This window comes from Larus michahellis, chromosome 1 (genome assembly GCF_964199755.1).
Source record: "Larus michahellis chromosome 1, bLarMic1.1, whole genome shotgun sequence".
Taxonomy (NCBI): domain Eukaryota; kingdom Metazoa; phylum Chordata; class Aves; order Charadriiformes; family Laridae; genus Larus; species Larus michahellis.
The window spans coordinates 15,991,136-16,004,219 of NC_133896.1; the positions used below are offsets into that span (position 1 = coordinate 15,991,136).

General features: G+C 38.0%; 1 protein-coding gene across 1 annotated transcript in view; it reads left to right on the forward strand.

Annotated features, from left to right (window-relative positions):
• The window catches only part of PRKAR2B (protein kinase cAMP-dependent type II regulatory subunit beta), a 93,949-nt gene that overhangs the window by 31,973 nt on the left and 48,892 nt on the right, over positions 1–13,084 (forward strand). Inside the window, exon 2 of the mRNA XM_074579433.1 lies at positions 1,280–1,315. Coding sequence (XP_074435534.1) covers positions 1,280–1,315 — 36 coding nt within the window. The remainder of the gene's footprint in view (positions 1–1,279; positions 1,316–13,084) is intronic.

The following is a 13,084-nucleotide window of genomic DNA, read 5'->3' on the forward strand; positions in this document are numbered from 1 at the left end:
CACCAGAGGTTTCCTTGCTCGTGACTAGCACTCTGAGCCGCTGTAGTCGGGTTTCCCAGTGTCTGTCGTACCACTTGGACCTGTCACTACTGTATGTGCTTACACAAACCGTCTGCAACTGTGGTTCAGAAATTGTAGCTTTGCTCTGTTTTTTTTCTCCCCAAAGGAATAAAAAGTCAGTTTGCATCTCAAGCTGTTGCCGTCTCTCCGGTTTTCTCAGCAATTTTTTTTCTTTTTATCTTGGCTTAGATGTTGAAGAAATGATGCATAAGTCCCATGTAAAATTAAGTGGGATAAAATAAAAAAGTTCAATATTTTTCATTTTTCAATTACACATAAACATTAAGAGCAATTTTTTTAAGGTTGAATGTTAATAAGCACTGTAAGGGCATACATTTTTAATGTAGCTCCTGCCCACGTTTGAAATTAGGTCATTCAGATTTTCTTCTTACTGTTTATTCCAGCAGTTAACATATCACATGAAAGTAGAGTTCAAGACCAGTGTTTCACACTAATTAGAAGCAGACTGAAGGTTCTATTTGGAAGGAAAAACATTATTTCTTTATCTCTAGTAGCTCTTGAAGAAGCTGGTAAACCTGGAAATGAAATATTGAGACAAAACTGTGTGCTTCAAGATGTATTTTGCGATCTCTCCCTGTTGGAATCAAGACAGGAGCCTGATTCCAAATGTTTGCGGCACACAGTTGGAGATGTGCCAAGATGGCACTGTAAAACAGTCATTTGCACTGTAAAACGGGTTTGGGCAGGGCTTGACGCTGTTACGGACTTACCCAAAGAGTTTTAGAGGTTAGTCAAAGCAAAAGTTGGTCTTTCAGAGGGGATTGCGAATTAGTCTTTTTCTCTATAGGAGTATCTTTGGTGCCAGATTTCTAATAGGTATATTTTGTAAAAGTAAAATAAGTTTTTTTTTTTTACATTTTTTTTTTTAATCCATGCTTGCGTCATTGTTTGTAAGATGCCAATTTCTGTGCTCTCAATAAATAATTGGAAATGCAGATCTAAATGTTTCACAGCCAGTCGTGAACAGCAATAAGTAACAGTAACTTAATAAGCTGAAAATGGTCTTGAAAGCTTACTGGTTATTATCTACCATCTCTTGCAAAGCTGCTTAAAAGTTTAAGTGTATATGAAGTTAACATTACTTTCTACAAAGATACAAAAATAATGGTTAACAGAGTTTTACGGTTGTTGCACTTTGAAGGAAGTATAACTCAAGTGTGTTACAAAAAGAATCTAATTGAAATGTGTTTTCTTTCAGCTCCAGTGATAAATCGATTCACCAGACGGGCATCAGGTAAGTTGGATAAAGTTGCATGTTTTGTTGGTCTATGTAATAGTTGAAGCATAATGCTGACTGTGGTTGTCATGTCAAACATAATGCAACATTAGTCAGATTTCTTTAAAGATGACTGACAGGTTAACCACAAATTTGTTACCTGTTTTACTGAAAAATGTAGCCAAGGTTTCAGGTCACAGAATTTGCATTGAAGCCTTCTTGTTGCTGTTGAATTTATGAAAGAACTAAGCTTTTCTTTTTTCTTTTAAAGAAAATAATTTTAGTCTTAACAGAACTGAACTTTGAAAGGGAGAACTGAATGTCATCTGTTGCAGGGTTGTCTTGCTTACTTCATAGATGGCCTGAAACACAATTTGGTGATGAGCTATGCGTGAGAAAATGTACAGCTGTGCTAGACATCTCCCTGTGTTTTTCAAGACCGAGCTGGTTTGTGTACAGAGTGGGTTGCTGTGCTGTGCAGAGCTGGCAGATCGGGTCCTAGAGGCCGTATTGCTGGTGATGGTGTGTTGTGCCAGGGCTGCACCTGCCTAGCTTGGTGACGGTTTGGGTATTCTTCAAGTTAACTTGGTTCGTGCCGGCTCAGAGGGTGATTTACCTTATTCCATTACATGTAACAGATCTCTCCAAATTACGTGTCATTAAAAATGAATATTCTTTGCCTTTCCTTGTTGTTCTGCTGTATCATAGCCTAGAGGCTTCATTTTTGAGGGCTTTTTTCACTTGAACCACGAGGCCCAGAACCTAAGTCTTATTAGTTTGAAATACTATGATTCTGAATATGGGGCGTAAGAGCCACCACTAAATGTAGTGAGACTCATGACTGACTCATAAGAGTCAGCAGAGACGGAGATGTGAGCTGTTTCTAGGCGTCTCAGTATGCTAAGTTTAAAATCTAACTATAAAATGGTTTCTGTTTTCAACTGCAAGTCATTTTTAGTAAATGTAATAAGTTTGTATTCCATAATGCAGTAAGCCTATCCAGACTTCTAATTTTGCTGCTTACAACCTCGGTCAGATAGTTCCTTGTCAATATAAAAATGTTAGTGGAGGTCCTCAGGATTACTAAGGAACTGCATAGAAAAACGGAGGTTTGCATTTGCAGGACTGGTGCCTAGCAGATGTAGCACAAAGTAAGAAAATGTAATGAATTCCAAATATTCTCATGTTTTAAGTAATGATAATACTTCCTGAGGTGCTGTAGCATGAAAGGAAAGGAATGATTCGTTAACTAGCACTCAGTAACAGTGAGCAGGGCTTTATGCAAATTACATTCCCTGTTTTAAGGCAAGTTTTACTGTGACTGATTGATAGCTGACTTTAATGAATGCAGTCCTTATAACAGATGTGTGATAAGCGTTTGCATTTCAGTAAGAGAGTTTGATTGTTTGAAAAGCTAATACTTGCTCCAGAAAAAAAAAATCAGTTATTTTTGATGTTCCTTTAAAAGGAAACTAAAAACATGTTAGAAGCCTGAAATTTTTGCGCAATTATGAGGGAAATAATTTCTATAGGTAATTCATATTTAATGTGTTTTGGTCTTGTGGAGAGATAAAATAAAATTATCTTATTCAGGATAATGAGTCAAGTTGCATGGAATGGTCCAGATGTAAATCATGTGAATATACTCCCAGCTGGAACAAGGTCATACTGCAGTCTACTATGTGTATTGTTTTATTAAGTTTCTGCCAGCTTTAATAGTCAAAATAATTATTTTTCAAACAAGAAAGCCTATGAAAGGTGATAGTTCCTACTTTTCTTCCTCAATACTAAGTGACTCTGGAGAGATGCAGTACATATAAGAAATTTGATTGATAGAATATAAAATTAAAAATATGAAACAAACTGTGCTGATAATACAAACATCTTACAGGGATTCACAGGATCACATTCTGTGATTCTGTGATGTTTGTGGTACTAACCATATTTTTAGATACTTTTTTTTTAATTGAACAATGGTTACATAAAAGTAGTCAAGATACTTTGCAAATGGAAAAGGCAGATAGTAGCTGTTTTTTTTTATGCTTAATAGCATTCTGTAATCAAAGTTGATTCTCACGTTTAGGAAATGAGAGACTGACCAAATGAAACGTAGTGTTTTTCTAGAACGTGGGTTTCTCTCAATTTTGGGCTATTTAGCTAAAAGCTATTTTAAAATTTGAAATGTGCAAGATTGTTGATTCTTGAGTGCTTTTGAAAATTTGCTTCTGATGAACATTACTCCAAGTTAATGATGAATATTTGGAGAGTTGGCTGTAGCACATGGTTTCATGTTGCATCTGATCTAGTGATACTGCAGACTGATTCCGACTTTAGGGTCCCTGCCCTTGTCACCCCTCTGCCCATAGGTTGTCTCTAGTTCCCTTGCATAGACCTAGGAGTTGTGCTGCCTGAGGGTGCACTGATTTAAAGAAAATAGAAATGCAGGAGGTTTTGGTGTGTTGATTTTCATTGTGTCTCCAACTGACCTGTGCTGTGGCTCCCAAATAACTACATCTGAAAGAAGTGTAGTAGTGGCTGCCTTTAGCCAATGGTGGGATGGAGAAAGAACTGAAATCCTGACACCAGCTGAGGCAAAACATCCAATGATAGCCGCAACGAAGGCTCCTAAACTCTTCTGCTAAAAGCTGCTTTTTGAGCTCTTGCAGTGGTAAGCAGGGAGAAGCCAGGAGATGACACACATTTTCTTCACAAAGAACAATAATTCTCTACAGTGGATGTCTCGATTTTTGATGTTTCTGTTATTCTTTGGATAATGCCTAGTATTTTACTTGGTGGCATAAGATGTAGTTATTTTTTCCTAACTGAGCTAGAAATTAAGCAGACAGAGTTTAATTGCTGAAGCACCTGCTGAAAACAATATAGTAAGGCATTTATTATTTAACAGCTGTTCCTGTTAACATGCTGTGAATGTATTAATGTACTGTCATTGGTATGTAGAAGATAAAGGCATAAGTAAGCTGGGATCAATTAATTGTTCTTGAATTTCAATTTTTAAAATTTATTGAACTACATAATTTAATATCTCTTATATGTGTTAATGGATATGTGTGTCTATATATGCAATGTGGGCTCTATACATAAAATATGCATATGCCATTGTGCTGATGACATAGCTGCTTATGGGCTAGTTAATAGTATACTCCATTGTTCTAGACTATGCACAAAGAATAGTAGATATCATAGTCTTAAACAGAGGAGTTTAGCAAGAAGGGGAGATTAAAAATACTTTATAGAGCTGGAATAAACAGCGAGACAGCTGCAAGTAGTTAAATCTTAATTTTTGTTTTAAATTCTGGTGGGACTGAGATAAAGAGAAAGGAGAAAAACTGTTGGGGTGATCAAGAGATGTGAACAGGAAGAAAGGGGGGCATGGAGGTAGAAGCAGCATGAAGTGGAAGAGAAAGCTGTGAGTACGTTCATGAGGTGAAAAATGAGCGGAAATTCCTGAACAAGCTGAGGTAGCCAAGAGATGCAGTTTCTGAATATAGACAGATACTTTCTTGCTATGGATGAGATTACTTTCCATCCATCTAAGGTAATGTCCTGGCTTGAGGTAAAACAGAATCAATTTTCTGTTCAGTAATTTTACTTTTTAGCTAAGCCTCTTCTAACTAATTGAACTTTCTGAAAATTAACAGCAGGTTATGGAGTCATTGTTCGCTCTCAGAGAGATAAGACCTGATTGTTCAAATTTATGCCAGGGAATGGTATGCAGAAGGGCTCTTGCTTATACGTATTGCCCTAACAACCAAGGACACTAGCTTTGTTATTTGCCCCATTGGAGGGTCGGAAGCGGAAAAGCGTAGAGGAGTCCCACCTGCGGGGAGGAGCAGACAGGACAGTTTTGGTGACCCAAAACTGACCAACGGGGTATTCCATTGTGCTCAGTATAAAAGCTAAAGATCAAAGAGTCAGCCCTTTTTCTTCAATGGCTCATGTCCAGGGAGGACTCTGTCTGTTCATCTGCCTTTGATCCTGATCCATGCATTCCTGGCTCCAGATCCGTAATCCAGTTCCCAGCCATCACTGAGTCCAGTCTGGAACTTTCCCAGTGTCTGCTGGTGACATGATCGTCACCCTGGGAGCTTGATACAGTTCTGTATATATTGTATATATTTCATTATTTTCTTTTTGTTTTTCTATTAATATTTTCATTAAAGTAGTTTAGTTTCTTCTAAACTCATAAGTGTCTTTCTCTCTCTCCGATCTCTCCTTGGAGAGAGAGGTGTGGAGAGAGCATCTGTCATTGGTCTCAGTGGTCAGAACAGCCCAAACCATGACAGATACTTAGGGTTCAAAAACTGATGTAGTTCTGTTTGTTAGCAGAAGCATTAGATTCCTGCTTTTCAGTATCTTGATGGATAGATAAACAAGTAAATTATCTCATTAAATACTAGCGGGAGTTTAGAATAATGTAGCAAAACCAGCATGGGTTTCCTACAGAATGAGCTGAAATTTATACTTGATAGATACTATTTACGGAGGCTATTTATACCCATTTACTAGTAATATATACAAATGTATTATATCATCTTAATTAAGAAATAGGTAACAGTCTATGAGGTTACTTCAGTTGTGTATCTGCTTAGGCTTGCGAAAGAGTGAAGAGAACCTGACTGAGGTTGCTGTGAGTTGGCCTTCTCAGGCTAAGAAGAACTGCGAGATTGGCTCAAAGGCATCTGTGGAGCATCTCTTACAGCAACAGAGATAACTTCATTCTTCTCTCCCAAACAATGTCCAACTTCAAAATACCATTTTTGTCCTGTGGAAAGGAAGTAAATGAAGTTTAAAATATTGTTCTCTCAACCAAGTGGGAAAGAGAAGTAGCTTATTTGCCAGCTCTCCATAAAGCTCTAAGCAAAAATAATTTAAACATAGTCAACATAGGCAGAGTACATCAGTGCTGAACCTCTAGGGAGAAACTGGCTTAGGTGTATCTGGAATAAACTTGCAATCAAAGCAATGTCGCTCTTGTGGAAAGAACAGAAGGAAGCAGAGAAGGCAAAAACTTTCAGGCTTCTTCACTGTGGATGCCAGTAAGGACTTCTCCAAAGAAAAGAGAGAAACACATTATAAGTAAATTGATGCCTACATTATACACCTACTGCATTAGCCATCAACCTAACTGAGAAAGAGAGAATCTCACATGACAGTAGAGGATATCTCTGTGCAACAAATATTCTTTTTTTCTTTTTTTTTTTTTAACTTTGAAACTTTTTTGTATTTGCACTTGTTGAACTTGGAAATATTTTTTGGCTTTACACACACTGCCAAGAACTGTCACTTTTACATGGCTGATTAACTGAAGAGGAAAGGCTGAGAAAGAAGGACGCCATTTTTTATGCCCTTTGAAAAGGATATGTTTAATTTATTTAGCAGGTATTCAAATCCAAAATATTTTTGTATGGAGGTCAGTTCTGTATTGTAGGAATTTCTGATAAAGACGAGACTGTATTTAGTGGCCTATTTGTTTTTTTTTAATTTTTCCCCCTCTTTTTTCTCTTTTTATGGAAGTACAGAAGTTTTCTAAGAATCAAAACTCATTTTACTTAACTACAAATTTTAGATTTAGAAAATTTTAACATGATGCAACATTCTCTTTATTCTTAATTGAGGTGTCCAAAAGCTGTGATGATGGAATTGTCTAACACAGATGGTAGTTAATTTGAATTGGTAAAGAAGTCAATTAAATTGACTTCTGCTCAAGCCTTGCAATTATTTAAATATTTTCCAGCAGGAATTTCCACAGGTTAGAAATATTTTCTGTTAATCTCAGTTGGCAGAAAACACTTAATGGGAAACTTATGACATTTTCAGTCGTTTTAGAATTTTCAGAAATAGGTAAATCGTTTAATCTAAGTACACTGATTAATTTCTAAGCCCCTCAAGCTCGTTGCTTTTATTAAAATGCTACATACACACAGTTAAATGCTTCACAAACAAGTCAGTGAGTACTTTATAGCATCATTATTAATAATGATGATGCCAGTGGTGGGTTGCCTGTCAGATCTCCGAGCCTTGTGACTGCACGACTGGTAGCAGCACAGTGCCACTGCATCAGAAACTGGACACACATGTGCACACTTTGTCACACACAGGTCATGTTACAGGGCTGTCCTTGTGGCGTCCTGCCCGAGTTGGCTGTGTCCTCATCACGCGGCGGCGATGGGTGTTCTCAGCTTCCCCCCTCTGACGCACAGGGCTCACGCCTCTGCCTGGCATATGATGGATGCTTGCTTTTTGGCACGCGTTCAGAAAGGAGGAGGGAGGTTCTGCGCAGCCCTCATAAAAGGGAAAAATCTGGGAGCAAGTTTGCCAGAACAATTTATCTATTCTTAATCTCATTCTTCATCTTTGCGTAAGGTGCCATTAGGAAGAAAGTGACAAGATAAAAGTTTTGGGCTTCATTATTCTGAACAGAGTGTGTGGACTGTGGATTAGTCATGCCCACAGTAGCATTTACATATATCACTGCTAGTTTTCAGTTTAATGATTTCTACAGAAAATGTGACAACCTACTTAAGAAACACTGAGGAATTTTTCTGAATTTAGACCATGGGTGGCCTGTCAGTGAAGGAATGGCTAATTGCTTTCTGAAATTATAAGTATGGGAGAACATAGGTGATATTCAATTCAATTATTACATATAAACTATTATTTAGAAAGAGCAAATCAATGGCGTTAGCCAAGGATAGAATATGCCCCTAGGAACAGTATTTCATTTGTAATTCCAATCTGCTTGAATTATATTTATATTTTCTTAAAGAGGATTGGCACCCACTTTCCTATGGCATGTTAAAAATTGTCAGAGAAAGGTAGCTAATTGAAATGAAGTGCTATCCCCTTTTAATACAGTAAAGCAGAAACTGGAGTTGTACCCAAAATAATAGTGAGGAATGAAGTAACTGTAAACTCCCCTTTGAAATACTCAGGTAGGAGACAGTGTCGTTGTAGAAGCATATCAAATCATAGTGACAGAAGGAAGAAGAATAAAGAACTTCATTGATGGACCAGTCATTCCAGTGTAGTTCTTCAAGCAGAGTTACTGATTCTGCTTGTTCTGATGAACAACCCCCAAACCAAATTCAGGTTATGCTTATAAATATCTAAAGGGTGGGTGTCAAGAGGATGAGGTCAGGCTCTTCGCAGTGGTGCCTGGTGACAGGGCAAGGGGCAACGGACACAAGCTGGAACACAGGAAATTCCATCTCAACATGAGAAAAAACTTCTTTACTTTGAGGGTGACAGAGCACCAGGACAGGCTGCCCAAGAGGGGTGGTGGAGTTTCCTTTTCTGGAGATATTCAAAACCCGCCTGGACGCATTCCTGTCCAGCCTACTCTAGGTGAACCTGCTTTGCCAGGAGGGGTTGGACTAGATGATCTCCAGAGGTCCCTTCCAACCCCTACAATTCTGTGATTCTGTGTAACATACTCCCATCTTTATTTTGTGATTTTGCACAAATGCGTTGTATAGTCCCTACTCTCCAGTCCTTACAGAGAAAATTGTCTTTCCTTGTCATGGTCTCTCTTAGAATTACCATCATTGTAACACTTAAATGCTTCACGAACCTTGAGGAATTTCCCAACACCCATTTCCATTCATGAATGAGGAGTATCCCAAGCTTATAGGAAGTGGAGCATCAATATTCAAGTCAGAATGTGTATCGCTAATTTTGCCTGCATCAGAAATTGAATGCCCTACGTGAGATCCCTGTTTTCTTTCTGTGAAGCACTTAGCATCATAGCTCCAACAGAGTATAGCTGTAATTGTATGTGCACAGCAGTTTAAAGGTCAGGTGATTATATCTCTCTGCCCTGTGGTGTGTCTACGCTGTGTTTTTTTTCTATGTGCCATAGTGAAACTTGCAAGTCATATATTCCATCTGCTCATTCAGAGTTACCCATGGCCAGTGTCACAGGGAGAAACGAGCCACAGGGTCTTCCCAAGAGTAGCTTCTGATATCAGGTGCCACAAGAGCTGGTGGGACTTGTCTCTGGACTGAGCTTAGGCTGCTGTATAATGATATGGGCTCGGTGCACTGCACTGTGGGCACCTTATAGCCACTGAGTCAGGGAGAGAGCTGTGCTTCAGTCTGGTCCTGGTCCTGCTGAAAGCACAGGTGAAACTCTTGAGGCTGAAGAACTGATTTCAGTGGCCTGCCCCACAACACTCTGGGGTCTGTGGAAAGTTAGCAATAGAAGCTCTTTCCCACCCAACCCATAACCAAGTGATCCAGCTTCCTTTCTTCAGTTTCTCTTGCTGTGCACTTCACAAGCAACTGAGACAATCACAGACACAAGAGTTTAATTGGCTCTGTCTAGCCTCCTCATATATTCTGGGAATTTGCAAAAAGTTTCTATAGAAAAATGATGTAATAACATAGGCTTAAGGATGCTTAGAGAGTGTGCACATTAGCTTCCAAATGCTAACCACTGTTTTTGTTCAGAATGTCCAACAAAATAACATCATGACGTTAAACTTGGAGTACTTGTTCCTGAGTTGTTGTTACTTTGAGATTTGTTGCTTTTGATGCAGATAGGAAGAAGAGCTTGTGCGCTCAGAAGCTTGTCTGCCTCCTTCCTTGTTCGATTGTTTTAGCTGTTCTTGTAAAGGTTCTGCCCGTGAAACTTTTTCTTCTCTGGACTGCATTGCATCCATACTACGACTGTTCCATACTACAGTGTATAGTTGGACAGGAGTATTCTTACTCAAAAGAAAACAAAATTTAGGCTATCTGTGCATTACTTCTGGAGCTTTCTGAGTAGTTCACTTTCAACATTCATTTATTCCTTTATTAAATGTCCAAAATCTGAAACAGATTCTAGCATGGTGTGGCAAAGTGTTTCCTTGTATAGATCATCAGCAGAGGTTGAATACAAATTTTTCAGAGCCCATTTATGCAGCCAAATTACAGAAATAGGCTAGCTCTTGTAAATTAATGTCATGCCAGATTTTAGATATGGCCGTGCTTAAGCTGTTTTGTCGTAACGCTTTAACACTAAGCTTAATAAAAGAAGAGATTTAGTAGATGCATACTAGAAGGCAGAGTCTGAGGTGGTGGAGGAAGGGAGGAAAGAAGGCAAGAGAAGGGAGGGAGGGGCGATGGCAGGAAGAAAGAGGTAAAGTCTTGTGCTGTGTGATAGGTTGCTATAGAGAGGGCTATCAATATTTGTCCCAAGGAGGTGGCAGGGAAGGAAGGAAATAAACAAGTAGTGATTGGCCTAAATTGTACACACACAAATATTTAGGCTACGCTTTGGGGAAAATTTTTTAACGAAACACTTAGTGAAGCAATAGACTAAACTGCTCGGAAATATTGTGTTATCTCAGAAGTTTTAAGGAAAGGTAAAATGCTTTTCTGCAGGTATAGAGATCTAATTCATATCACAGCAATGCATAGGGATGATTTATATGATTTCTTGAGGTTTCATCTGTATTTCTCTGTTTGTTTAGATATCCTTGCAAGCACGTATTTCTAGACTGCATTTTATAGGCTAAAATGTACAGAGTAATTATTTTTAAATCATACAATTCAGTAAAGCTAGATAGCAAACTTCTTAGAAAATAGGTGTGTTATGTGTTTTGAGTTCATAAATTACTGCATACATCCCTTTATAGGAAATTGAATTTTTTCCTGCTGTTTCAGTATTACTTTTGGAAAGTATTCACCATAAAGTCTTGTATAAATAATCATCATGTTTTTTTCAGCTGTTTGGGCTGATCTTGTTTCAGGTACATGAAACATAAACCAGAGGTTGGTGTTGAAATATGAATTAAATTCGTCTTAATGGGCTATTGCCTGTTTAGTTTGATGAAGAGCTCAAATTATCCTAGCAAAGTATGGAGTGGTTAGACTGACTGACCTAGTTCTTTAAGCTTGTTTTGTGTATGTAACTAGTAAATAAGATGGGTATGGGAAGGTGCTACAGTAGAGTTTGTGTCTACGTGTTAAGCCCTTCCCGCAGCCAGCAGTGTGGTCTCATCCATACCGCTCTTTGGGAACAGTCCCATTTGGGACTGTGCCAAGGACCGTGCCAGAGCCTGGCTCCCCCTGCTTTCTTGGGTACTCAGGTCAGCGTAGTCTGTTCTGCTTCAGACTAGGTGGGGGCCTATCTAAGGAGCGAAATTTTTTTTCTTCTTAGTTTAGGCAGAACAGTATTTGGTACTCTCGTACTGGGAATGCTTTAATGTAGTATCTAATATTTCTTTTATGACCAAACAAATGCATTACAGGCAAAGAGGAGATCTTCTTTGTGCTGTGTAACTGAATAGTAGTGAATAAATTCCAGAGAAAACAGGTTTTTCAGACAAAACAGACTTTCTATCAAAATAAATACAGAAATGAGGCCAAATGTTCATATTAATAACAATAAATATGGCTGTTATTTATCTGCAAGCAGTAGTTTGCACATGTCAATGATTATTGAATAAATGTACTAAGATTTCTTAATGGATGCTCTCAGGTTGCAGTGAGTCCTGTGAAATAGTTGTTATAAGGTACAGATTATTCTCTGTTGTATTTTAATTTCTCTTTATTTTATAGCCAAATTTTTTAGATTAATAGTTCCTCTCTTATGTCTGGTTAACATTTGGCACACAACAAATTCTTCCTGTGTCTGACAACCTGTAGGTCATACTGTGTTTCTGTTTTAACCTGCTTCCACGTTCGCATCCACCATTGATAATCTCAGCGATTCCAGTAAGACCCCAGAATCTAACCATGATCAGAGAAGTTAATAACCTTTCAATGCTTTTATCAGGATGCTCATAACTCATGATTTTGAAAGATTTTGAAAGAAAACAGTTGCTGTTTTTTTTAATGAGTATGTACATTACTGAAAGAAATAGGAAGGATTTTTAAATTATTTTTGGAGCAGATGTGTATTGATAGTCATTATTTAATAATTCTGATTTTTCTTCTCTAAAATATTTTAGTATCAAAGTGATAAGATCAACTTAGATTGCTATGCTATTTTGTTCTTCAACATTTGTATTTAGATTAGGGAGGTATGCTACCTCCACTATAGAGGTATAGATAGAGCATGAATCTGTAGGCTGTAGTATCTGCTTACCAGTTTCCCAAAACAATTACATTCCATCTGTGATTTCATGTGGTTTGATTTTTGTGTGGTAGAAGATTTGTTCTGGAGGATGAGAGATGGATAAGACAAGGCTTATTGTATACAGAAACGAATGGAAATGGTCATGTGACCATTGCATACAAACAGCTGGGGTGGAGCAAAGCATGAATAACTGGCTTTTCTACCATGCATAGTTGTGTTTTAACAGCGTGAAATGACAGTGGAGCACTGCAAGGCATATTGCAGTAAGGGACTAAAGACATTCTTCTGCATGCACTATTTTTACTCCCACTTGTCCCATTTGGTTATTAGCTTGCTATTAATGAATCTCTTTAATAGATTTTGAACTCAGGATCTCTCCTGTTTCAATCTTATATTGACTGTGTAAGTCAGGAGGAGTCCTGCTCCTTCCCATGGTGCTTGATCATGTGGCAAATGGAGACAAATCTGGCCATTGTATGGCAGCGGTGTTCATGTGTGTAAAGCGGGATATACATAGCTTTTTAGTATAAAATTTGTAAGAAAATCATAGAAGGACTGAACATGAATTTGAGAATCTCTCCTGAGTTCTAGTTTCAGAAATTTCTCTGAATAAATATTATAAATATTTTTCTTCCTTATATCTCTCTCACCCAAATTAAATCCCTTTTCTTCTTTAGGGGATAATTAAATTTAAAAATAAT